This window comes from Osmerus eperlanus, chromosome 22, assembly GCF_963692335.1.
Source record: "Osmerus eperlanus chromosome 22, fOsmEpe2.1, whole genome shotgun sequence".
NCBI lineage: Eukaryota > Metazoa > Chordata > Actinopteri > Osmeriformes > Osmeridae > Osmerus > Osmerus eperlanus.
Window position 1 is genome coordinate 8,174,296 of NC_085039.1, and position 26,442 is coordinate 8,200,737.

General features: G+C 39.2%; 2 protein-coding genes across 2 annotated transcripts in view; one reads left to right on the top strand and one right to left on the bottom strand.

The window, feature by feature from the left end:
- Window positions 1-6,033, bottom strand: part of LOC134009166 (deleted in malignant brain tumors 1 protein-like) — a 28,257-nt gene extending 22,224 nt beyond the window's left edge. Inside the window, exons 1-2 of the mRNA XM_062448892.1 lie at window positions 5,883-6,033; window positions 327-632 (exon numbers count right to left, since the gene is read on the bottom strand). Coding sequence (XP_062304876.1) covers window positions 327-632; window positions 5,883-6,033 — 457 coding nt within the window. The remainder of the gene's footprint in view (window positions 1-326; window positions 633-5,882) is intronic.
- A 3,156-nt stretch (window positions 6,034-9,189) lies between these two features.
- On the top strand, window positions 9,190-24,656 carry LOC134008805 (uncharacterized). The gene is made up of 25 exons (XM_062448338.1): window positions 9,190-9,221; window positions 9,619-9,748; window positions 9,885-10,052; window positions 11,068-11,205; window positions 11,332-11,486; window positions 12,470-12,573; window positions 13,046-13,238; window positions 14,629-14,763; window positions 14,879-15,022; window positions 15,268-15,403; window positions 16,001-16,151; window positions 16,241-16,377; window positions 17,085-17,196; window positions 17,443-17,506; window positions 17,965-18,168; window positions 18,629-18,774; window positions 18,869-18,987; window positions 20,160-20,284; window positions 20,423-20,520; window positions 20,906-21,033; window positions 21,358-21,482; window positions 22,180-22,325; window positions 22,492-22,594; window positions 22,810-22,952; window positions 23,140-24,656. Exons 2-25 carry the CDS (start codon window positions 9,619-9,621, stop codon window positions 23,246-23,248), a joined length of 3,213 nt encoding a protein of 1,070 aa, XP_062304322.1. The 5' UTR covers window positions 9,190-9,221; the 3' UTR covers window positions 23,249-24,656.
- The last annotated feature ends 1,786 nt before the right edge of the window (window positions 24,657-26,442 follow it).

Consider the following 26,442-nt stretch of genomic DNA (forward strand, 5'->3'; position numbering starts at 1 on the left):
ACCGGCCCACCACAATCGGTCGGTTGGTCAGACACCTGCTCCTCTGCCTGACAGGTGCCATGGCCAGTCACCTCTCCTCCATGTTCTATGTTCACCTGTCTTTGCAAAATGTCAGGTACTGTAGGCTTAGAAACTGAAGCTACAGCACTAAACATGTCAGTTATTTTTGCACATGTTGAGGCATCAACCTTTTTAGTCCAGGCCTGCCTGCATACTTATTGTTTGAATGTCTCTCATTTCAAGGGACTGTTAGTTATCCGATCCACTAATCGGACAGGTTCACACCAAACAATGACAGGGCTTTCTAGTCACACTATGTACTGTACGCTTGAAGCTTTTCCCCTTGGAGGGCAGGGTGCACAGGTCCAGGGTTGGAGGGCAGGGTGCACAGGTCCAGGGTTGGAGGGCAGGGTGCACAGGTCCAGGGTTGGAGGGCAGGGTGCACAGGTCCAGGGTTGGAGGGCAGGGTGCACAGGTCCAGGGTTGGAGGGCAGGGTGCACAGGTCCAGGGTTGGAGGGCAGGGTGCACAGGTCCAGGGTTGGAGGGCAGAGTGCACAGGTCCAGGGTTGGAGGGCAGGGTGCACAGGTCCAGGGTTGGAGGGCAGGGTGCACAGGTCCAGGGTTGGAGGCTCTGAGGTGCACACGGTACACAAGGTTTAGAAAGCCTGAGGAATAGTAACATAGAAAGCATGAGGAATACTTGATTTGTAGCGGAACTGTTTCCCTTCCTTCAGGCTTAGCTGTTGTCATCTCAAGGAATATTGGGCCCCTTTAAAATATTCCACTGGTCTTCTCAAAGTATCAGATGAGCTAAAGTCTGGATTAAAAGACTTGCCCCTCGTTATAAACACATTGGAAGCAATCACTTTCATAGACAAAGAAATGCTAAGATTTTGTTTTAAAACCTGTCTGGGATGCCTTCATTGGGGGTTGAACTAATCTGTCTGTCTGGCATTACTACATGTTTTGGTTGTCCCATTAAAGCCAAATCACTTAAACACAATTATAATGCTGAATGGAATTGTCCTACATTGAAACGTCTCATGTGATCTTGAATGGCATAGAACAAAGGGAATCTGGAGGACAGGAAGGGGTTACATGTAGGTCAGTGAGGACAGGAGAGAAGGTGATTGTTTATCTGACAGGTTCACAGTCCCTTGCCACCAAACAATACAATACAACAATGCTAGCCAAGCAGGTTTCTGTGCCAAATGAACACTGAATAAGTTTCACGTGACTCATTTCCTGAAACAAGCAAGTGACTAGCGCTACAGCCTGCCTTTGAGGGCATGGTTGAACAGGTACATGGAAATATTGAATGTATTTCAATAATAATGAAACATATTTTGCATCTTTAGAATAATGTCTTCATTTGGGTTTGTGGTCTTCTTCTTTATTCTTCTTCTGAAGATTTTACACAATAAAGCAACCTGTTGGTATTTATACAATATGTGTCCATTCCCAGTTCAACACTCCACCACTCTCCTCCTCCTCCTCCTCCACACCTCCACTCTCCTCCTCCTCTCTCCTCCTCCTCCTCTCCTCCTCTCTCCTCTCCTCCTCTCACCTCCTCCTCTCTCCTTCTCCTCTCTTACTACTGCAGCAGTGAGACTACTTGGTAATGAGAAATTAAAGAAGGGGTTTGACATTTCCAGTAAAGGAGAGACACTATAGGAACATGAAAGTTCTGCAGTGTTCACGCGGCACAGACACCCGCTTGACTGGCGTGGTGGTATTGTGTGGTGTTGCACAGGATTAGAGTATGACCTACATTTCTCATCACCAGTTTGCTCCAATGCAAGGGTAGTATATCTCGTCCAGAGTAGACTGGCAAAAGGCAATACTGGACTAATGTGAGGCCTGCCCCCACCATTGGTTTTGTGGTTTGTGTCAGAGGATCCAAAACACACATTACAGAAGGTTTAGAAAAATACTTTACTTGTAAGGACAGTCACATGGCACATGGTTCAGGACGGAAGACTCAGGAGTAAATTAAAGAAACTTTATTGACAGTACAAATACGTTCGATCAATATTGAATTTGTAAACATTGTAAACAAAATGAATAAATGTAAACACATAAATTGAAATACATAAAAACAAAATAAAAGTTCCTTGCTTTGGGTCCAGTCAGCTATTTTGCTTGCGCTGTGTGATAGTGATTCAACATTTATTTAGCATTGAGATTTCACATCTCAACCATTCTGATGATTTAGATGGAAAATCAATATGAATTCAATGTCGTCTTGCTATCTGGAAAGTATTAAAAAGTTTGTATCATATGCTATTACAACTCCACGGTGATTAGGTTGATATATTTGCTGTTGTATTTAGACAAAAACATAATATTTTATTTTGTTTATTAACTTTTATAGTTATTTACTTATTAGCCTTATATGGGGGTCAGATGGCTGAGTGATTAGGGAATCAGGCTATTAATCAGAAGGTTGCCGTTGTGTCCTTGGGCAAGGCACTTCACCCTACTTGCCCCTGTACTTGAGGAATGTCCCTGTACTTACTGTGAGTCGCACTGGATTAGACTGTCTGCTAAATGACTAAATGTAAATGTATTCATTACTTTTGTTTATGAATGATCTATGAATGATCAAGATCTACAGTAAAACAGGCAAAAACTATTTTTGTTGGTGAGTAGATTTGGTTTTATAGTTGTTGTTTTTTTTACAGTGAAGAAACAGAATCAGAAAGGGTTTTAATCGCCATGAAAGTTTGCACAGACAAGGAATTTAGTTTGGCAGGAAGGTGCATTCATTCAACATATAGGAATCTTAAATCTTAAATATGTGGTCTTACTATACTAAAGGTACAAAGTCCAACTAATACTAAGGGGTTAGGTATGTAAAAAATTTGAATAAAATACAAATATAAATAAAGCCATATAAAGCCATAATATACAATGTAAAAACCGACATTCTCAAGATTACAGTAATAAACCAACTGTTTGTGTTTCAAAAACAGTGTATTTATCAGATATTCTTCCTCATGAGCGAAGCAAGTTCAGGCATGGCACTCGGGCAGCACGCGCCATATCACCCATCGCCGTGTTCTCAGCCCATAGGCTTAGCTTGATAGGCGGCGCTATAAAGTCGCACACATGCACGCACACGTGTCCTCGATTACCTGTGTTCTGCGCTGCTGACACCCACCACCGTCCCCTTCTCCCCCATGTTGTCTGTCTGTCTGTCTGTCAGGATACTACTCAAGTCACACAGCATGTCACATTGACTGCCTGACATGCTACCCAATTTCCTCTGATTGAGCAATGCATCCCTGGCCTGACTGACTCTGAGAAGCCCAGTGGAATATTTTAATGGGGCTCAAGTTTACTTGGGATGACACCAACTTCACAACACTGCAATGTTGCCCTTTTGTTTTTGTCTGTATTCTGTTTCTTTGTATGATGCACCAACTGGAGTAGCGCTCCTAATTTCATTGTATGCAGAGCTGTACCATTACAAATGATTTCAATTCAGTTTGAGTTTCAAGATTATTGCCGTTTATGACAAGTACATTGAAATAAATGTATCAATAAATTGAACACAAAAGAAATCCCCAAGAAATGAGAATAACCACAGCTAAGAAATACATAATAATATGTACATGTATGTAGAGCACAGCTATGTCCTTGGGGAAGGACAGAACGGTGCCAGGAAATCAGATAAACCATCACAACACCTCACAATTCCAGGACATGAAAGAGCTACCTCCTGGATAGGCAGCTACTGTAGAATCACATTTGCATATTTTTGTCTTGTTGAGACACTCAGTAGAAATCTGAGTTGTGGTATGTTCTTTTGGCACAGAAACCTGCTTAGCTAGAACCATCATTTGATGGCATTACACTAAAGAATGACACTAACACACTGAGAAAAGATGCATGAATACTTCATACAGCAGGACATTAGAAGTGGGAGCACCAGTAGTTGTCATGGAGTCTTCTATGGGAAGAAGTTGCATCAGCAGTCACAGGGCTAGATCACACACACACTCACACACACTCACACAGACACTAAAACATCACACATCTCTTCACATCCTAGGCCATGATGTCTATTGAAGATGAAAAGACGAACAGCTAGATGGGCCCTCTGTATGAGTCCTCTGCCCTTGCCAAAGCTGGCTCTGTTTCAGACATTGATTAAAAACTGCCATCTAGTGTAACCATTGAGATCTGCAGTTTTGAGCTAGGAAGAGAACATTAATTCTCGATTGGACAGATCTTGAACATTGATACTGACCTAACAGAAAAACAGTTTTGGGGCTAATTTGTATTTTTCCAGATATAAGGGTGGACCTTTGGTTTGTTTTGGAAGACTTTTGACAATTGACTTGTAAATTCCTTTTTGGTAAGTTATCACATGTGCATATGGATGTGGGCACTGCCTAAATGAAGGAAAGGTAGTGGCTAAGGGAAAGGGGTACACAAGAGTCTATCCACCTAACGAGGCAGATAGAAGAACCCACAACCATGTTGTAGAATGTGGGGAGAGGGCCATCCAGGATGGGGTTACCCATGTCTTTGGAGTGAAAACTGTGTCGCCATTGATCCTTTCGAATGCCTCCACCGGTTTTGACATGGTGAACAGTTTTCCTGTTGATTATATGCATTGTGTTCTATTAGGAGTGACAAAGCAGTTCTTGGACCTGTGGTTTAACAGTAAGCACCATAAGAGTCTTTGGTATATAGGTACATCCAAAGATCAGGTGGATCAGAGGTTGCTGTCCATAAAACCCCCCTCAGATGTGCCAAGAGTGCCAAGAACTGTGAAAGTTGCTCAGAGATGGAAAGCTGCAGAGTGCCGTAGTTGGTTGCTCTTTTACAGTGGGCCTGTGCTGCATAAGATCTTACCAACCAAGTTCTTAAAGCATTGGTTGCTGTTAGTGGCAGCTATCTTTGTTTTTCTGAAAGAGACCATTTCTCAATGTGACTTAGCAGAGGCAACATCAAAGATCACAGTTTGTACATGAGATACCTGCAACTTATGGCTTATGCCACATGTCTTTCAACATTCACCAACTGACCCATTTGCCTTTCTCTATTAGGATGCATGGGCCTCTTTGGAGTACATCTGCATTTTCTTTTGAACGACACAATAGTAAACTGACAAGGTTATGCCATGGGACTAATTATATACCGACACAAATTGCACGCCAGTTTAGCACACTCCAGTTCCTACCTACGTTTTTGAAGCTGTCGCAAACAACATGTAGAGGTAACATCTCACATAGAGTTGACAGGCTGGTCGATTTTATCACTCCAATACAACCATTTCTCCACTGTATAGCTGTTGTGCTTGTGCCCTTTCCCGTAGTTTTCAGTAGTGTACACTTTTCCTTTCATGATTGCTCTCTCATAGAGCTCAGCAGTAACAATATCATCTTTAGATACATTACAAAGAGGAAACAGAATAGCTCTTTCATCTGGCTCAAGTGTTGAGCCAGATGTCCAGATGTCCTGATGAGGACACCCCAGCAACACAATACCATCCACCTCTTTTGCCTTTGCTATTAGGGGGTAGCCACCAATCCAGTCATTAACAAGCCTGTCAACAAGGGCTTTCTCAGGATGTTCTCAAGTGGCTTATGGTCCGACTGGACAGTAACTCGCACGCCACAGGCGTATTGATGAAACCTTTTGACGGCGAACACGATGGCCAAGAGCTCTTTTTCTATTTGAGCATAATTCTGCCCCGGTGCAGTCAGTGCTCTTGATGCATAGGCTATTGGGTGTCCACCTTGAAGCAGACACGCTCCCAGCCCATCCTTAGATGCATCAGCCTGCATAACAAGCTGTTTCCTTGGATCGAAAAACTTGAGCACAGGTGCATTTGTAAGGGCCTCTTTGAGTCTCTCAATGGCCTCACCATGTTCGTGTCGCCACAGCCACACCCTGTCTTTGCGCAGCAGCTGTCTCAAAGGCGCAGTGAGGGTGGCCTCGCCCGGAATGTACTGAGCAAGATATTTGATCATGCCCAACATTCGCTTTAGCCCTGCTTTGTCCTCGGGCGACGGCATCGCTGCGATGGCTTTTATTTTTGTGTTGTCCGCCTTCACGCCTTCTGCAGTGATCACGTGCCCCGTGTACTTGACACTGTTCACCTCGAATTGTATCTTTTTCTTCGTTGAATTTGACGTTTGCTTCTTTTGGTCGCGTTATTACCTTTTGTAGTATTTCATCATGTTCCACTTCTGTGGATGCTGCAACGATCATATCGTCTGTTATGATATGGACTCCCTGAATGTCACAAAACGTATGACAGTTGCGCTGTTGGAAAACTTCACTTGCAGATTGAGAAGCAGTTAGAATGATGAAGTGTAATCTCCATGTTAAGAAAGGGGGATGTAGGATATATTGCTGATTTGATTCCAATAGGCATGTGTTTGAATCTGTATCTCCCCCACGGGGTGTTGAAAGTGCAGTCGTGACGATGCCTCGTCAAGCTTCACCTGCCAGTAGCCATCTTTCTCATCAAGCACAAAAAACACTTTCTTACCAGCCAGTTTGCTCAGCACTTCAGTCGTGGGAACAGTCGTGGGAACAGAGTAATGCTGTCTCAGAATAGCTTTACTGAAGTCACTGGGATCCAGACAGAGCCGTAGCTTGCTCTTGTTTTTCTTTTCAGTGACAACCAGGGGTGCGTTTCCCGAAAGCATCGTAAGCCTAAATTGATCGTAGAGTCCATCGTACAATGGATCTTAGTTGTACGAGCCGTTTCCCGAATCCATCGTAGCTAAAGAATCACTTGAAAATCCTCGTAGATTAACGAGAGCTCCAGACCAGTCGTAGATCGCTAAGTGCATCGTAGCACAGAGACTCAGTGGAGACACACGTAGGCCGACCATGAAAACTACATTAGACTAATGCTGAAAGTTACTTCCGATGGAAAATAAGATTATTTTGGTTCTCTTTTTACAGCAGTTACGCTGGAACTGGGATATTTCTTAGTGAACCATACAAGTTTAAGTGCCGAAAAAAGATCAGAATCCGGTTTATTCTCAAGTAAATTTAGGTTACACAAACTAATATGATTTGGTGGGTTTGGCGCATGCAATGAAGGTATTTAAAAAACAAATGTCAGTCTTATTCAAAATACTATAAAACTGAAATATGGCTGTTGTAATGTACAATAGTAACTATAAATGCATTAACGTAACGCTTTTACAAGTACAATAACACAACAACAATTGAACATTGAAGATGTTTATTAGAATTATAGGGCTGGTAGCACGCCAAGCCTGGTGGATGAAGAGGCTGGTGGCAGAGCCGAGCCTGATGTTAGGAGATGGTGGAGCCCAGGAAATGGAAAGACTCCACAGGGTTGACTGGGAAGTCACACAGGGTGAAGGGGCTAGGAGGGAGTGAAAACTCGTACAAAAATCATAAAAGCCATTGAAGATAGCCTAAGTCCTGCACCGCAGACTTGTCCCCTCTGGTTGTGGGGAATTGGATGTGGTCTGGGATGTGGCAAAGTAATACAGTTGTGACAGCCTGCACAGATCTTGACACTGAGGCCTTGGAGAGCCCATGTCCATCTCCAATAACCTCCAGAAAACTGCCAGTGGCATAGAACCTTAACACTGCCAGTAGTTGGGTTGCAGGGGTCAGTGCAAAGGACCTCCTTGTTAGCCTCTGCATGTCTGCTTCTATGTGGTTCAGGAGCAGCATGATATCATGATGTCATATCTTACACTCATAATTAGTATAATTGATCAACCATCAATTAAAGTAGAGTTGATTATTCATGTCAGAAACAATGATTCTGACATGAATACCATGTTGAAGACGGGGGTATTCATTACTTATGTGTTTGTCATTTGTCACAATGTCATTTGTGGCCAATATGTGAGAATTATGAGATTGCAAACATGGTCTTGGAAAGCTGTTGGCCCATGCAAGACTGACATTTGCCTCTGCTCCTGTATCCAGTTTAAACTGGACAGGCCTGTCTTGTGGTTGGTCAAGGCTCACTGTGCCAATAAACAGTCCATCTAATTCTGTGTCTATTTCAGCGTTTTTTCCGTGTCTGTGTCTGACCTGTCCTGCACATTCTTGCATAATGGTTTTGCTTACCGCAGTTGTTCACGGAAAGGGATCGTATTATTTTTTATATTACCATTATGTTACCATTTTTGTTACCATTTTTGAGTCTGCTTAACGATCCGAGTTAATCAAGTGCGGAGCCAGACGTTATAAACATTAGGGGCTTAGCCCAAACTTATGACGTATCCTGGGTGAGCTCCACAGTTTATGCGAACGCGCATAGCGCGCGAGCGAAATTTTGGGACATTCATTTGAGCGCAAAATCGTTTTTTGAGCTTTTTGTAAAAATAAACATAGCCGTTTTCCAATTGGTAAAACCTTGTCTACTGAAGGTGATGTTTTTATAATTGCTGGCTCCAAATTGTCGACAGGGGAAGCAGAAACATGCATCTAGCTTGGCTGAGCACTCTAACCAAGTTCGAGAGCGATGCCCTAGGACCAGGGCCGTTGCTAGGAATTCTGAGTCCCCTGAAAGAATATCGGTGTGGGCCCCCGACTTTTCATCGCCAAAGATCAATTTTACACCACTTTTTTTCTTAGATTATATGTATTATAATTTTTTCTTTATTTTTCTGTTTCTCTATGTTCTTGACAGGGCCTGACGAAATGCACCCAATTCGTTTCAATTAACCACTCAAAGGTTAAATACCTTTTTATTTGATTTGTGTTATAAAAATGAATGTTGATGCGGTTATTCTGTTTGTCTGTGTCTTACCATGTTGTGGTCCTATTTTAGTACTCTGTATAGCACATTGGTCAACGGAAGTTGTGTTTAATTGTGCTTTATAAATAAAGTGATTGACTGATTGACCAAAGAGTCACTGGGTATTATTACTGTATTATAGTGTTTGCAACGTAAGACAAATGTTTGCTTTTGAAACGTGTTTGTGAAATGTTCAATGCTTCATTTTGCAATGAAGCATTGAATATGCTTCAATTCTTGTATTTGTGTGTAAAGTTTTGAAAAAAGAGGAAAAAATGTGTAGCAGTTGAAAAAATCTGTAACAATATAGCCTACGACTTTAATTTAGATTTTTTTACTATTTGGCCTGCCAGTTTTATCACGTGACCATCAGTTTCATTTATCCTTCTGCCACCTCTTTTATCCATTTATCCTCCTGCCACCTCTGTAGGATACTACACAAGATCAACACCAATCAAGGTAACAGTTTTTTAACTTACAAAAAAAATGTACATCGATGTTTATAGCCTACTGAACGTAAGCTACATGTAGGCTACACTGCTGTAGGGATGCATTCAAAGCAAAGTTATTCAAAAAAGAACGGCTAATGCGTTGTAAACAGACGGGCAAATTATTGTTTCCGAACCATCACGTATAAGTTTAGGCGTATCCTTTTTGTGTTTACGCTGTGGTAGCCTAGGCCTACTTTACAAAACTTTAGCGTAGTCGTACATTTCTAAATTCGTTTAGGACAGGTTCCATGGAGTTCATTTGACCACAGATAAAAGGTCCCAAATTCACTTACCACCCTTTAGCGCATTTTGGATAAATGCGTCTGCTAAATGCAATACATAATATTTTGGGCTTCTTGTTTTAGATGGATAAGATCTACAGTCTTCTTGAAACACACCGACTGCAGTCGTACTATAACAAGTTCCTAAATTTTGGTGTCAAGGATGAGAGAGATTTAATTGACGGTGTAAATGGTGAAGACTTAAACACCATGGGTAAGCGTCACGTTTTTTTTATTTTTTTTTATTACAATTTAGCAGCTTGTTATTTAATAAGTCAGTTTGATGATTTGTTGCTTTTCTTTAACGGTGTAAATTTATATAACGCGGCAAATGCTTTTTTTTCAAATAGGTTTTAGTCACATTGAGAAGAATCGCTTTGCATCATTGCAAGAATATGTTAGACGACTTCGTTCCCCACAGAACAATCCCAAACTTGGCACACCTGTACAGAAATCAATGGAGGCCTTCCACCTCAAGTACACATACCCCCATTGTCCTGAGCCAAACTACATCAGAGGTAAGAAAAATGAATGCTTATGGAAGTTTTAATGTGCCAGAAGCATATTGGAAACATAGTAGTAAGGGGGCATCTTCTGGCATCAACAACATACAGCAATCACCAACTATAACATCCTTTTCAAGGGAAAACTGCAACTGCCGGTTTCTTTTCTAAAGAAAGTGAAACCTATCTACACTACAGGGCGGAACTGAGCAACCCTGACGGTGGAGAGATAGGCTACTGTAGTGCAGGATGTTTGGTTGTAAACAGAAGGGTAGATATCCAGTAACAAGGGTAGAAAGCCATATGACAGGATATCCACTTGTCTTGTTAATTTTACATTAATAATGTCAAATTATAATAAATATAATGTATATGTTATGACACATTCTTTTTAGTTTGTAATGAATGCAATCTGAATGCATAACAATGTTTCCACATAGGTATTTCTTTGATATACAGAGAAATAAAACAAATAAGGCTTTCCGAAAGATGTTGGAACGTTGAAGCTGTATTTTCTATCATTAAGCCACAAGAGCATTAGTGTGGTTGGACATTGATGTAGGGCGATTAGACCCTAGAATGACCTGATAATGTCCCAATCCTCAAATCAAGGTCCATATAGAAATGTTTTGTATAGATAGGTGTGGAAGACCTAGACTGGTCGACACAGATCCCTTTAGCCTGGCATTGCCAGACCTGGCAACTTGTTAGTTCATTTTCGATTTCCAAGGACTGTTATCAAAGAGCGCAGACCAAAATACCTCTGGATGCAATTGGATAGATACAGCCAATCGGAAAAACAAAACCTCATCTTGGTTGTTTACAAAAAATTATTCTAACCAATTTATGAATTTATCATTATTCTGCAAATGCAACAAAATAACGGTGACGCTATTACAACCTGATAAGTGTTAAACATTTGTATGCGCTGTTCTGACCAGTAGGATTAAATGGTTTTGAAATACAAATGGTAAAGGAGTCATTATATTTGGAGAAGATGATCATACGCCTTCATTGATTTTGAGTGCAGACATGGACCCGGCCCAAAACACACTAGAGGACCTGATGCTGAGGATTTGTTACCAGGAGTGCGTGGGGAACACTAAAGGTGTGTGCCTCTACACAGTCGATGGAATGCCTTTAACAGACGATCCTTTCTTCAATACGTGTAAGTATGTCTAACGCTGCATAACACTCATCATCATCAATGTCAAACACTATCATTCGTGCAATGATATGCACATTCTAGTGTTCATATGCTAGTGTTGATATTCTATTTGTTGAACACTTTCAGGGTCATTGACAGAAAGGCACATTGAAAATGGGTCTGTGCTATATGCAATATTTACACCCAAGGAGAACTTGAAACAAGCCCCCAAAATGCCAAAGCATGAAATGGTTGATGGACGATTTGGAGGAGATACCCTTCGCTGCCACATCATGCTCAAGGTGAGCGTAATAAGTTTCACATGATTATGAAAATACTGACATCAGTTTCCACCTTGTGTAATTAAGGCCGTCCTGTTTTGTTCCAGCACAGCCAGCCCACTAGCTTTTCACTCAAACCCCAGTTGTAACTAACCTGAATTAGCTTACCAAACCGTTAATTACTAGTCAAGTACTTTAGGTCAACCTTCTACACAACATTTGATTGTCATGTTTTATTAGACAAAGTTCCCAGGTTTTTAGATATTTCCATAGACACTATCAAACTCTTAGTTTGCCGTCATTAATTTGTTTGTAATTGTTACCAAACAAATGTTTTGTGGTGTATATAGATAGAAAATGCTTTTGTCTATGATAATTATTAGGTTACAGTGTAAGGTCACTGTTGATAAACCCAGAACAACAGGCCAATAACTGTCAAGATAACGGTCGAGAGGCACTGTGAAGGAAGTTGTTAAATGCTGCCATTTATTGTTTAAGATCACATTGTAATTATGACGTTAATGATAAGTAAACTTTAGCAAAGGTCAAATCTAATTGGAAAAATCATATAAATGTTATAGAATATGATTGAGCTCTACAATTGTATGACTGTTATGGTTTCTCAGTGGGTGACCATTCTGTAAATGTATGAGTAGAAGTGTTAGGCTGGTGCACAACTAAAACCTGAAAAGTTTTGCCTGTAAAACATATTTTTGTTAAAAACCTAATGTTGGTCTGCTGTAGATTTTGGGCCTATAGAAAATGCTAAAGCACATTAAAGCTGAGGCAACTCAAAAAATTATATTCTTATCATACCTTAAAAAGTTCCAGATGTTTATTTTCCAGATTGACACCCTTTTCCTACTTTAAGCAGTAAGCATGAAACGACCATGACTAAAGAATCCCACAGGATACTTTACTCTGGCAAGTGATCACGCTTGATCTGAGCCCCCTTTTCCACCTTTGATCCTGATTTGGATGCCCCTTTTTGCATTCCTTAACAGGGAGATTATGAGGTTAAGGTGGACTTGAAATGTGATACAATCAAGGACTTGAGACTGAAGCTTGCCGGTGAGACTGGTATCCCAGCACATGTTCTCCATTACAGGTAATTGTATATTAAGTGTTCTGTATATCAACAAATATTATACCCAACATAGCAACTTATACTGGCCCAGGATACACATGGTGTAAACATGAGTTTTAATGGATTATCAATGTTTATGCAATCTACCTTTTAGATTGAGGTAAAAGTATTGTTTTAAGTGTATGCATTTGATAGATAATTTTATAAAAATAGCTGAACAATTATATACTGACCAAGTGAATGCAACCACCCCCCCCCCCATATTCAAATTACAACAATGTTTGAATATTATGAATGTTCAAACCAAATCTATGCCTCACTTATGGGAATATGTATTAAAAGGAAAACGGTTCACTCAAATTACTGTACCAATCACCTTACAAATTTTAGGACTCTTGAGATATATTTTAATATTACATTATTTTCTAATACACTTTACAACTTACTTCAACACCCCAACTTTAATTACTTGTGCACTCCAATTGTTTTGCAGAGGTGAATCTGGCAGTGTTGGAGACACCTTGCAGAACTGTGGAGTCACTGTGGAGTCAACGGTGCATTTTTCTTTGACCTCATTCCCTGAAGAAAGTCAAGACTCCATGTCGTTTTGCACAAATGACATCACACCCTCAGTACAACAAACTCCAAAAGGGCTGAGTGTGTTTTTCTCTACTCTCTATGCCATTGTAAGATATACATTATTTCCTCAATTATTCACTTCAAATTTTTATGAATATTAATTATTAGTATTTTTACAATGACTTTGACACTAATTTCAGAAACGTGATGTCCTTTTTCAAAACTCTAGATTCAAAACTCTTACAGTCATTACTTGTAACACAGACTGTCACATGTTCAAAGCATAGCATTGTATGTTCGTATCTTTAAAGACACCGTGCTCATGCAGAATCATTAGTTCAAATAACAAATTTATCATGAAATACCATAGGAACATTCACTTAGTTCATCCACACCCAAGATGCCCATAGTTTCACCATGTAGTTGTTTGTACAATCATTGTATTACAAAATATGTGATACATGTTTCATAAGACACTACATCACCATAAATGGACTAAGAGAGAATACTACAGAGTGGAATCATTAAGCAAAATCTGAAATTTCTTGATGAAATACAATCAAATTACAACTTCTTAGTTTTTTGGTATCAAAGCAAACATAATTAGCTACAAAAGAAAACTATGCTACAGTACGTAAAACATGTACTGCAGTGTTCCTCATCTAGCTCAAAAAACAATCAAGCAAAGCAAAACAAAGGATTGATTACTCCTACATTTCCAACAACCCTGTCTTGTGGATTTGGCCACAAGTTTTCATCCACGTCGCAATGGATGTTTTAATTTGACAAACATCTCTGAAAGAATCTCCGGGTATGGCGAATCCAGGCCTGACACTGGTCTGCAGTGATGTAATTGCATGCCTCATCCATAGCCTGGAGAAGGGTAACTTGTTCATGAGGGTGCCTATCGTGCACCTTCCACCTCCCACATGGAGAAGAATCCTCAATAGGATTAAGTATGGGGGCAAGTACAAGGCTGTAAATTGTGGATGGGCCTGAAACCATGCTTGCACCAATTGAGCATGGTGTCAATGGATCTCGTTATACTGAGCTTTCATGTTCTAAACTTGGAATATTGTTTGTCAGTTTCTGTAAAACTAAGAGTAATGCAGCAATTACTTATAATTATCATTTTGAGCAGTAGCATCAATTGACAGATCATTGTAATTTAAGGAAATTACAGACATGTTATGTGTGAATTTCATTTAAAAATGCTGATACTTTGATGTTAAGTTGTGTCATTTTGAACAGATGATTATAGTTCAATGAACAAATGATCTAAGGTGTATGTGTATTGTATCCAAACAATTGAAAATGGTGTTAGCATTTTGAAAAATTTGCATTTTGACCATCAGTTGTGTGTAAACAAACTGTATTGAACTATGCCTTCCTGACTTATCTCTCACTTACACTGTGAGGCTAAGAAAACTGAATATGAAATTGTAAGCCAAACAACGGAATTGGAATGAACTTGTTTAACTCTCATCTTATTTGCAGAAAATGCATCAACATTCTGGAGAATTCTTTAGGAAATTGATTGCATATATTAGAAAACTTAGTGGATGCAACCCTTTGGCCCAAAGTTTGTTTCAGTTTCTGTATAGAAATGAGATTGGAACCCGTGCTCAAAAGGTAAAAGTTAGATATACATAATGATTCTTTCAGAAAATACTTTTAGTATAAAACTTTTTTTATTTACTTTTAGATAAATATTTTACACAAAGTATTTATGTTAATATTTTTTTAGATTGCGATTGTAGAAGGATTGTACAATCTCTTCAGAGAACTATTGCCAAGTCCTGAGAAACAAAGAGATGGACACGTCGTTGAAGACTTTGAGGTCTTTGAAAGCGCAAACGTGTGTTGGGCCACTCTGCTATCGGGAGCAGAGGTGTGTCTATAAAATGTTTGTTTTAGCACTTAACACTAAATGTGCATTCATTTCAATGGTATTACAGAAGTAACAAGATGGTGGAATATTAAATGTGTCTAGTATTGGGGTTTAGAAGGTAAAGTAAAAGGTTAGAAGGTTGAAGGTTGTTTTTTTGAATCAAAACTAAAACATTTCTCCATGATGCCTTTTATTTGGCATCATTTTAATATGATAATGTTCATATGCTTTCCCTGTCTTACCAGACATGTACCCCAGAGCATGAAAACTATGCACCAATGTGTCTGACTTCTCAACAAGGTCAGCGCTTTTCTGACCCAGTTCGTGTCCCAGGTATACCAGATGTTCTTGAAAGAGCATATGTTCTGCAGAAAATCAAAGGTATGCTATAGTATGTAATCGCAGATGAATATGTATGATTTCACAAAAAGGTAACAAGAAGGGAAGGATACAGTTTGTCACTTTTCTTCTTTTTGTAAAAGTTATATATATTATTACGACACACTGTATACACTGGTTGTGATTGATGAGACCGTAATGTAGTATCGGTTTATGCAGAAAGACACTAGGCAGCACTGTCTTTAATTAACACCCTCAATTGTATTATTTCATTTTTAGTTTATTTAAACTAAATGGCTATTATCAAGAACAGAGACTTATTTTAACTCCTTTCTTTGGAGACAAACCAAACAAACTGCATTAATCCAGAATCTGGAATGTTAGTTCAGTTTGGTCCAATACAATTAAAATCTATGTACAGTACCAGGCAAACGATAACAAGTTGGTACAGTATCAGGTGGGTGTTGCTCCAAGAAAAATATTTGCCCCAGTCTGAAGCTAGTGTCTGGCTAAGCTGGTTAACATTTGTTTTGCTCCATTCATCAATCCATCAACCCCTAAATCCTTTACCTTTTTGTTTTTCTGTATCAGCAGCGCTTTATTTGTGATCAATTTGATTCTTGTTTGTCATTTGTTAAGATGGGGAAAAAATTCCAAACTGCACTGATAAAAACCTGCGAGAAACATCCATGAAGAGAGCAACTGATGTCGAGAAATTACTGCTCAGTTTACCTCCATCTATGAAATCCTTTCCTGTCTGGATCTCCTTTGAACATGCGACGAGTCATGGGTACGGTTTAATGGGAGTATTTTGCGTTATCAATACTGAGCTGTATTATGGACAAAAAAGCTATTGTGTCTCACACAATGTATTTAAAGCTTTCAGATAAGTGATGTGGAGAATTTTGGCAACATGATGGAAAATGTAAAAAAGTACTCTTACCTGACGATTACACCACCTTTGATGCTGAAGGAAACAGGATTGCAAGCCCCAATGCTTGTGCTCCTGAATGAAGGTATTGGACATCCCAGTGGGTTACATAGAGGACTAATGCTGGGTACACGCTAAAAGATTTTTTAAAGATTTTCAAAATGTGAGACCACAAACATGAGGACAAAAAAATTACTAGATTTAACCGTTTTGCTCCTATAGTGTGTGGTGTTTGTCCTCGGGGTTCCCCCCAGACATCAGGATTTCTGATCATAAATATGATATTTACGATTCACGATCGGGGACGTTCTTCCGAGCAAGTCTTAACACACCTCAAACCAATGGAAAATCTGATAAGATAATCTGTAGATAATCAGTACATTACCTAGGATTGTCGGAAGGGGGAAATCGACCCCAAATCATCCCTATTATCTTGTGGTGTGTACCCAGCATTAGTGGGAAATCATTTCTGCAACTGCTTAGGTTAGGGTCAGCTCACTGTCAGAAGTGTATGTACTGTATAGTTCTTGCTTGACCAGAGCCCTGAGATTAAGCAGTTCTTAGTTAGTATTTAGTTACTACTTACTTAGTAGAAATGACAAAACCTTCCTTGGAACATATGATGTCATATTTGATTTTAATTTAAGATGGAGACAGAGGGTTTACTGCACTGTCTTGCTGCTTTTTGCTGCCCTTTGACAATAAGACATTGCTCATACTGATCTGTAGTAAAATAATTCAGCTTCAAATATTGCATTTTCAAGTGATGCAATAAATGCTTTTCCTTCACAGCTAACCTTGGTGTTTATGTCAGTAATGACAAATCAGGACCCCAGAATGCAAGAATCTTTAATTGCATGGCTGGCAAAATCCAAACTGTAGATCTGAACCTTTTGGCAAATGAGTAAGTGTCCATACCTCATAAATATATCTACTTTTGTTATACATTTTTTTTCTACTACTGTGTTTGTATTTCTGTTCTTCTACCCAACAGTGAGGTTTGGCTATTGCTATGTTACAACTGTGATGTGGGGTGGATGTTAAATTACCCAAATACTGATTTTCAGATAGTCACAAGTACTTGTGCATTGCCTTGACAAATATACTGTCAATACTGACCCAATACTTCTAATCCTGTACTTTTGTGTAGAATGAGAGACACAAGAAGTGATCAGATGTTCATAACTAGCAGGACCCCCAAGGAAGCTATTCTGGTAATGTACATCTATATATTTTCTTGCAATCATTTCACTAGTCTTGATAGATCTATGATAGAACTATAAACGGATTGAAAGATTGCTACAGAATGACTAATGCTATGTGATGATTGATATAAAGCTAACCCACGCTTTTACCTCAACAATGCCCATGAAGGTTTATGTTCAGGCATAGTGAGGCACTGACAAACTTGCCGTGTTTATTTTAGCCACAGATACCAGATTTATCAAATGTTACTGTCAAACCTTTTAGATTTATTGGTTGCTTACAGGATGTGAAGTGTATTTCAGCAAATATGACAAATTGCATCACAACAACATTACTGACCCTGTCTTTAATGATGTATAACTTAATGCTGTAATATAACGTGTTGCTATGATAGTATTAATACTCGATATTTTGTTTAGTAACAACAGTAAATTATAACTGAACAGTACTCTTCCCCCCCTACCAGGTACTAATAGATACAAGTACCTCAATGACGGAGCAATGCTATGAAGGAGTGACAATGAAGAGAATCGACGCAGTCAAAGAGCTCTTCCATGCCTTTGCAACCAGAACCATGGCTTATAATTTGCATCATGTCATTGGCCTGATGACATTTGGCTCACTTGTTCAAATGGTCCATGCTTTTACAGAGACTCTTGAGACCTTTATGGTAAACACTTGAATTGTTACTATATTCTCACAGTAAAACTCTTCTGCATGTGTGTACTGTTCCACATACTCTGTGGCAAACTATGCCAAAGCAAATACACCTACGGGGGCATGGCAATTTGGTAAATGCTAAACGTGTCAGCCATTTACCCCCTGTTTTAGCCACATTGATTGGGCCCTCACCCTTGGTAGGTCTAAATTAGACTGAGGATAGATCTGTAGATGTAGGATTGTGCTACAGTGGTTTTAAATTTACTGCAGTAATGTGATCATTTTATTATAATTATTTTTAATGATTGAACCTTTCTCTTTCCACAACAGAATGGATAACTTACCAGCTTTTTAAAATTCGAAACTATGTACAGTATTATACTTAACGCTATAAATACTTATGTTTTTTGAATACTATTGTTTCATGCATTTTTGAACATCTATCTTATAATGTTTTTTGAAACACACAGGAATATGTACGCAGTGTCAAGACAGAAGGATGTACTCGGCTCTATGACGCCTTACAGAATGCCATAACTGAGCTAGATAAAGTCAAGAAGCAATTCCCTGATTGTAAACTTCGCATCATATGTCTCACAGACGGGAATGATGTGGGGTAAAACATCATTTCCCAGCAGAAATTGTATTTTTTCCACACAATTATTGCAATATACAAAGATATTTATCTTAACCCTTTATTCATTTTGCAGTTCAGGTACCGATCCACGTGGTCTTGTAACCAATTTGATGAGCTCTGGCATCGTTGTGGATGCCGTTCTGGTGGGAGATGTGTTGAACGATGTGCTACATGGGATCAGCTATGCAACAGGTAGGAGGCCGTTTTGACTATGACTTTTATCACAACAATTACCGTATTTTTCGGAAAATAAGCCGCATTTTCTATAAGCCGCATCCCACCAAAATGGGAGTTTTGTGTTTGTAAGTCTAAACCGCACTGGAATATGCCGCACTTGATACGGGAACAATGATACCAAGCAGTGCACGAGTATAGGCGATCTTACAGCATGCCGTTGTGTAACACACTTCGGTTGTGGGTATGTCCAGAAATAAAGCCAAGTCACTCATTTAGTGGCAAAACCCATTGTTATGTCTACAAAATTATTTTAGATATAGTATAAGTTTAGCTAGCTTGCTGAGGATAGCCTACCAAAGTTGAATTAGCCAATGTCGTTAGAGTATCTATCTATACTATATAACATTTCACTGGGTCTTGCAGCTGTTTGATTTACTGAAATTATGATGACATGTTATGTTCTACTAGCCGTTTGCCTACTTTAGCAAGTCACTGTATTTCCAAGCCCTGATAGTGTAAATGAGACAACACAGTAAATAATTCATCTTTCAAGTTTTGTTCTAAAACCGGGCTATAAACCGCATCGAAATATAAGCTGCACAACCACATATAGCTGCAAAACTGTAAAATCGGGGTACAAGCTGCGGCTTTATTTCCGAAAAATACGGTACATATCAAGAAAGGGAACAACCATCTTAACTGAAATTAAAGCATAGACACAAACGATTAACGTGGTACAGGATATTTAAAAAAGTTGTACTTGTAGAAATTAAATAAGTCAGTGATACAATTTGATACAAGGGAGTTGTGTCATTTTTCAGCCTTTTCTATACACCTTGTGCAAAACAGAACTGAACATTAACTTGGTGCACTGCAACCCATACAGGCTGATGGTGCTGCACATACTAACAATAAGTAATATTAAACTAAATCACGATCATGAGGAAGATTTAATTTAATGTGCATTTGTTCCTTGTTCAGACTTGACAAAGGTGTAGTTACATTTTTCTTAGAAACGACTTGCCATTTGTTAGCTTTTGACCACTATTTTCATCATTGTCTTTCCCAAGCAGTCCAGAGGGAAAAGGAAAGTTATACAAAATTATTGGAATTTATAGCCTCTATTGATGAAATGATCAAGACATTATTACCATCTAAACTGAATAATAAATCATATGATATTGTAGGTGGCTATTGTTTCAAGCCAATGACATGCAAAGACGGTCTGAAGCTCTTTGAAATGGAAACGGTTCTGTCCATGGAATTGAGGAAGCCGAAAGAAGAAACTGACCCCTCTGTCCTTACAAGCGTGGTATGTCTGCCACACCAGTTCCACAGGGAAACTTCCTCCATGTTTTATGTAGAAACATTAAAACACCTAATACTGTATCACGTACTGTATATTAACTTAGTGGATAATACTCTGACCAGGCTAAACCTTTTTTTACAGAGGGCGATAAAAGCTCTCGTAGCCAGTAAAGACTATGATGAATCACCTGAAAATGTTCTGCCATTGGAACTAGGCAATAAAGTGACCGTGGCAAAGAAGTAAGTTATTTCCCATCATTTGAATCATATCCTGAAAATGTTAAACAATAATTCTAGGTATGGCTTTGATTATGACTATATATTTAAGCCATTATAATGGCAAATTCACTTGTACCTAAAGATGACCCCTTTGCTGTTATGAGTGTCTTGCAAGGATCAGTCCTTGTCCCCTCATGATTTACATGAACAACATGTTTAAGAATGCCACTAAATCCCACATTTTCCCAACCTTAAAAACCATCAAAATGGAGACGCAGATCACAGTACTGTATGCCAGAAGAGAAAGCGCTGAAAAGTTTTTCCGCATTCCAAGCATATGCAGTGTCATTTTTGTTTGTATTGTTTTAAATATGTAAAACAAACATCTTAAATATTTTGAATGCAGTGCACTGAAAAAGAATTCAAAAACCAGATGCCATCTGGAGAAGGACCGACGGATTCTGGCAGAGCTGAGAAGCCTGCACTGTGACCCACACCCTTTCTGCACCATCTATCCCACAGAGTCAGACATGAGTAAGTGAACTCTTAATAAACACAACATCAACATCATCAGTGCTGTACTGGTCAGAATAGAAGTGTCATCATTTAAAAAAATATTTAAAAAACGTTGGTAATTTATACCAAACTTATTAGGAATTTCTCAATACCTAATACCCAGTCATATGCTAACTGTCGATGGACAATAGGGTTAAAATACCCTGCCCACTCAACACCACAAATCCACTCATGGCTTGGTTCAGTATACTATCTGTCTAATGAAAGCAAACTGGACTACACGGTAGGTATAGATTTTGCATGAAACCGTAAACACAGCTTCTAATTTGTTTATCTTTACAGCTTTCTGGAAAATCCTCATGCAAGGCCCCCCTGACACATCATACGAGAACGGAGTGTTCGAGCTGTACTGCCAGTTTGGTGACGACTACCCAGTCAAACCGCCACTGATGCGATTTGTCACACCTGTATCCTGAAATGAACCCAGCTTTTTATGTTGTCAGCGAAACGTATTAGTAAACGATATGTCAAGTGACTAAATTCGACATAATATTGATTCTACATGACTAAGTTATGTGAAACATGTCCAGGTAATGTGTCCCCTCAGTGTTTCCCCTAGGTTTATAGCTTTGGGAGGGGGGGAGGGCGGCGGCGTGGGGGGGGGGGCGTGCGCGGAGGGGGGGGTTGACCATGAGACAGAAATGACATGCCGTCGTGTAAATAAGATAAATAACATAAGGCCATTTAGTTTGTTTAATAAAAGAGAAAGCTATAGACCTGTTTTATAGGAAAGGTAACCTTTTTTTTACTAAATTAACTTGACCTTCCAGGGTGGGTGCCCCCCTAATATAATGGTAGGGGAAACACTGCCCCTAGTTAATGCATTGACAAATATTTATATAAACCATCATTCTGCCTTCCCCGTACTTAAACGAACACACACATAACACAAAGCTCATCTAAGTATATTAGTAGGGTAGTAGGTCAATTATTTCCGATATAATGTTTGCCTTTTTTGGGGGGGTAAGGCATCCTCAAGTATGAGTGGAAGTGGGGGATATTGGGGACTTTGATAGTGTAACATGTATACAGTGTGCATACTTAAGTATTGTATGTATTCAATAACACGTGCTGATTTGATTAACTAACTTGACTTGGAAAAAGGTGTACCACTGTAACGTCAACAGCGTGGGCCGTATCTGCCACAATATATTTGACCGCAACTACTCTGCTCATATCACCATGAGAGAGATCCTGGATGCTGTCTATGGACTGCTCATCTTGCCCGAGCCTGAGGATCCTCTGGATAGGTTGAACATACCAACTTTTCTTTTGTACTAACCCTGTCGGAGAAAAAATATGAATTGCCTCTATTGACAAAGGGTTATGTAACATCTAAATAGTAGTCTCATGATTTTTGTTTGAATTTTATAAAATATCATGTAATATTAGGGACAATACTGTTTTGTTTTGTAGCATCTTGGCTGAGGAGTTCATGACCAGTAGAGAGACATATGAACAAGAGGCCAAGAAAAACACAGAAGAAGAAGCAGGAACCTCTTTGAATGACATGGAACAGGTGAACGGCAACAATTGTGTATATTTGCACTAATCCAAGTAATTCCTTGAAATGTAACCCTAAATATAGCAAGTACAGTTTATTAACTCCAATTTACTACTTGGATTGAGGTTAGATCGTCCTTTGTTTTTCACATTTTAGGGACAGTGACTTTAGTTTCACTTTTTTTCCTGTCAGTGACCTTTGAGTGTGCTTTTTGTCTTGTTCTCTGATAGAAACTGGTGGGTTCAGAGGTCACAGAGGACTTTGTGCCACCACACCTGATTTGTATACTGACCAAAAAGATGTTTGTCGATCCCGTGATGACCATTTATGGAACTGTCTACGAACGCAAAGCCATTGAGAAACATCTGAAGACGCAAGTTACTTATTGATCTAATTTGTTCCTTAATTGAATTTGATTGCATTTCAACTCCAATCATAGCAATATCTGTTATAAAAAAGGTAATTGTATTACCTTAAAAGTGGCAGAAATGACTCCCTAGTCCCTGTTATCAGCAGTTAAGGGGTGCTCAGGTGTTTACCATTTTTTCCTCCTGTCGTAGGGAAAGCACAGATCCTGTCAAGAAGGAACCCCTGCATGAAACTCAGCTGAAGCCCTACCCAGACATGCGCAAGATGGTGCGGGACTTCCGCAGTCAGCAGATTCAGTGAACAATGAGGTGTAATGAAGCAAACCCATACATTTAGGTGACTGGTATCCTGCCCCATTTAAGTGACATATGTGCATTATTTATACGCTATTGATATATCAATGTTTTTTAACTTGAGTTTTTTCTTTTCCAATAAGATGATTATATTCTTGTCAGTAAATGCTCTGGTTCATCAGTAAAACATGTCACTGTTGGGAATGTGTTTTGTAATAGAGGGTGAATTTAAGTAGCAGGTTGATTTTTATCAAAATAATTGTGTTGTGTTCAATTGCCTAGACTAGCTCAGTTTCCGTTTTGAGAATCAAGCAGTTACGTAAGTTAAAAAGTAAAGAGGTCTGTCCTTAAACCACTGATCAGTTAACAACGATAAAAGATAATACAAATTAAAAATAAACATTTTATTTAAAGGCGCCTTTCTCGGCACTCAAGGACACCATACAGGATACAAAATACATTTAAAAACAGCAAAAATAAAGAATACAACAACATTAAAAACAACAGAAGGCAGAGTAATTGACATTAAATGGAATATGCATTTTTAAACAGATGGGTTTTGAGTTCCGATTTGAAATGGGGGAATGAATCATGAATGAGTTTGGGGTGGTAGTGAATTCCAGAGACGGGGAGAAGAGCGGCTGAATGCTCTTCTCCCCATGGTGGTGAGGCGGGCAGAAGGTACAGACAGGTGTATGGAGGAAGAGGATCGGAGGGAGCGGGAGGTAGTGGGACCCTGGAGGAGATCAGACAAATACGGGGGGGCGAGGTTGTGGATGGCCTTGAATGTGAACAGGAGGATCTTGAATTGTATACGGAACTGGACCAGGAGCCAGTGGAGCTGTTGAATGATTACTGAATGATAATGATTACTTTATTACTTCTATACTTTTTGAAATGTTCTAAATAAACAATGTTTGATCTATACCTTGCAATAGTAAGCTCATGAGCACATAACCCTTGGTTATGTCCAGAAGACAAATATGCCTATCTATTAATTATGTTTCTTGTATCTTTGATAAACTGTCATTATGCTGTTTTCTTATGCCTGCATAGCCATAAGTTAGGTCTTTGAAAGATGACTAGGAAAGGCCTGTGTCACTAATGTAGGTCAGAGGTCACAATATCTCCAAGTGTATAATGCCATGCAACTTTGAATGAGGAAAATAGAAGGAGTGACAAGGCCATTTCTAGAAGCCCTATCTAGAGACCTAAACAAAAGCTATCTAGCACACATTGTTCTTTCTCTGTGCCTGCAAAGGCTATGCTAATCATTGTGTATCCTCCCATATTGTGATACCAATTACTCCCTTGATTTTCTGTATTCATTGTCCAGTCTTCTGTGATACTCAACTTGAGTGTAACGGACACTGCACCTCACATCTGTGTAATAAATACATTGATTTTGTCTTGAACTTGTCTGAACTATTCCTTTCATTGACTTGGTACTTTGAGAGCAATTGGGTATTATCTAATACAGCTTCAAAAGCTAAGAAAAGATATGTGCACTTATCTTACTTTTGTCATGACATCATGAGAGAGTTTACATTCAGCTACTCAGTGTTCCATACTTGTATTTCATATTGCTTTCTCGCCATAGAATTATTACGCAACCAGGACGACAGGCATCAGAATCACTCATGAATGTGCTAGTCCAGTGCTAGTCATTTTTGGTGATTCTCAAAGATAATAAGACAATATTTTCTCAAGGTTTTGGCTTTAAGCTTTTAGATACAGATTGACAAAGGCATCAGTGACGATGATCTGTATAAAAAATAACCAGTATTTTGCTGTGGACAGGAATGAAATACTTTTAGATGCCTGTGAATTAATCAATCATCACTATAGGCTATAAAGCTGCAGTTTGCTTCTATGCTTTATGAGCACAGCAGATTAAGGATAGCGTGGGGGATTGATTTTTCCTTTTTAATCTATCACTAGTAGCCTAACCAGACTCTACATTTCATTTGTACAGAGAGTCTGGCCTCGCTCCATTGACAAGCGTTGACTTCCTTGTAGGCGGGTACTCTGTTGAAGTTTAAAACTATTGGATCTGCCCAGAGCCACTCTGATCTGCCATAACCAATCGCTAGCGTTCGCCAATTCCTTCACCACTACTGTAACAGAGCTAGCTGCCGCAGCTGCAAAATCAAACTCCCCGTGGGAAGGAGGGCCACAACAACATGGCCACCAACAAAACTCAGCAAAACTTGTTCTTGCTCCGGCTTTAGTTTATAGATATTCGGCAGTGTTGCCACAACGGACCGAATGGCTTCGCTCGCATCTTTCTCGAGAAGGGTCCAATTGCAGCGCTCCCTCCTCAGGCCCCTCCATAGTTAATATTACTAGAGGAAGCAACGATGGAACTCATCACATGTTGTTTTTTTTCTTTGTGATATGAGTATGATTTCCACGCATTGTATCGGATTAAATAAACTGTTAACATGAACACTTAGCTCCGTCGTTGTTCTCGCCAGGCAAAGAAAGTTTAATAGTTATTTTTGTAACAGATCTTCCATAATGCAGACTTACCATAGCTTACTGTCAACTTTATATTCAAACGAAATTCCACGAAATTCACACTGCCTTCAATTTAACATCAGTGTAGAAATGTGGCCTGTGTTTTATGTTCAACCTACAAAACCAAACGCCTATTAATGGATATAACGTGATCTAACAAGACTTGGTAATAATGTAATAAATAAAAGCTTGAGAAGTGTCTAAAATATACTTTATTGAACATTTGACTTTGAAAGGGGCATATTAACAGAACTATATACAAGACATTTCCATCAGATATAAGTGGGGGTGAAACATAGTCACTGAAGACCTTCATTGTCCCACAAAACCAGTCTGGCTTGATGACACGATAAAAAAAAAAGAATAGCCTTAATGGGTATAAGCTTCTGAAGGCAAGACTAATATTATTTAAATATATATCATTTCCTATTGTGGTTATCGGTTAAAGTATTAATCTTCGTCTTTGCTCCAGATAGCCATGTGAACAATCTATGCTCACGCTTAACATAATATAATATTTGCCATCATGTCATGAAAAACGTTCATGACAGAAAAATGTAATCTGTTTTAAAATAACGGGAATAAACTATATTAACAACATTTCATGTATGTGTGACAACCATTTGCTAAACTTGCTACATCAGGGCAGGCAACTCAAGCCGTTTTTCCCTGTGCTCATTC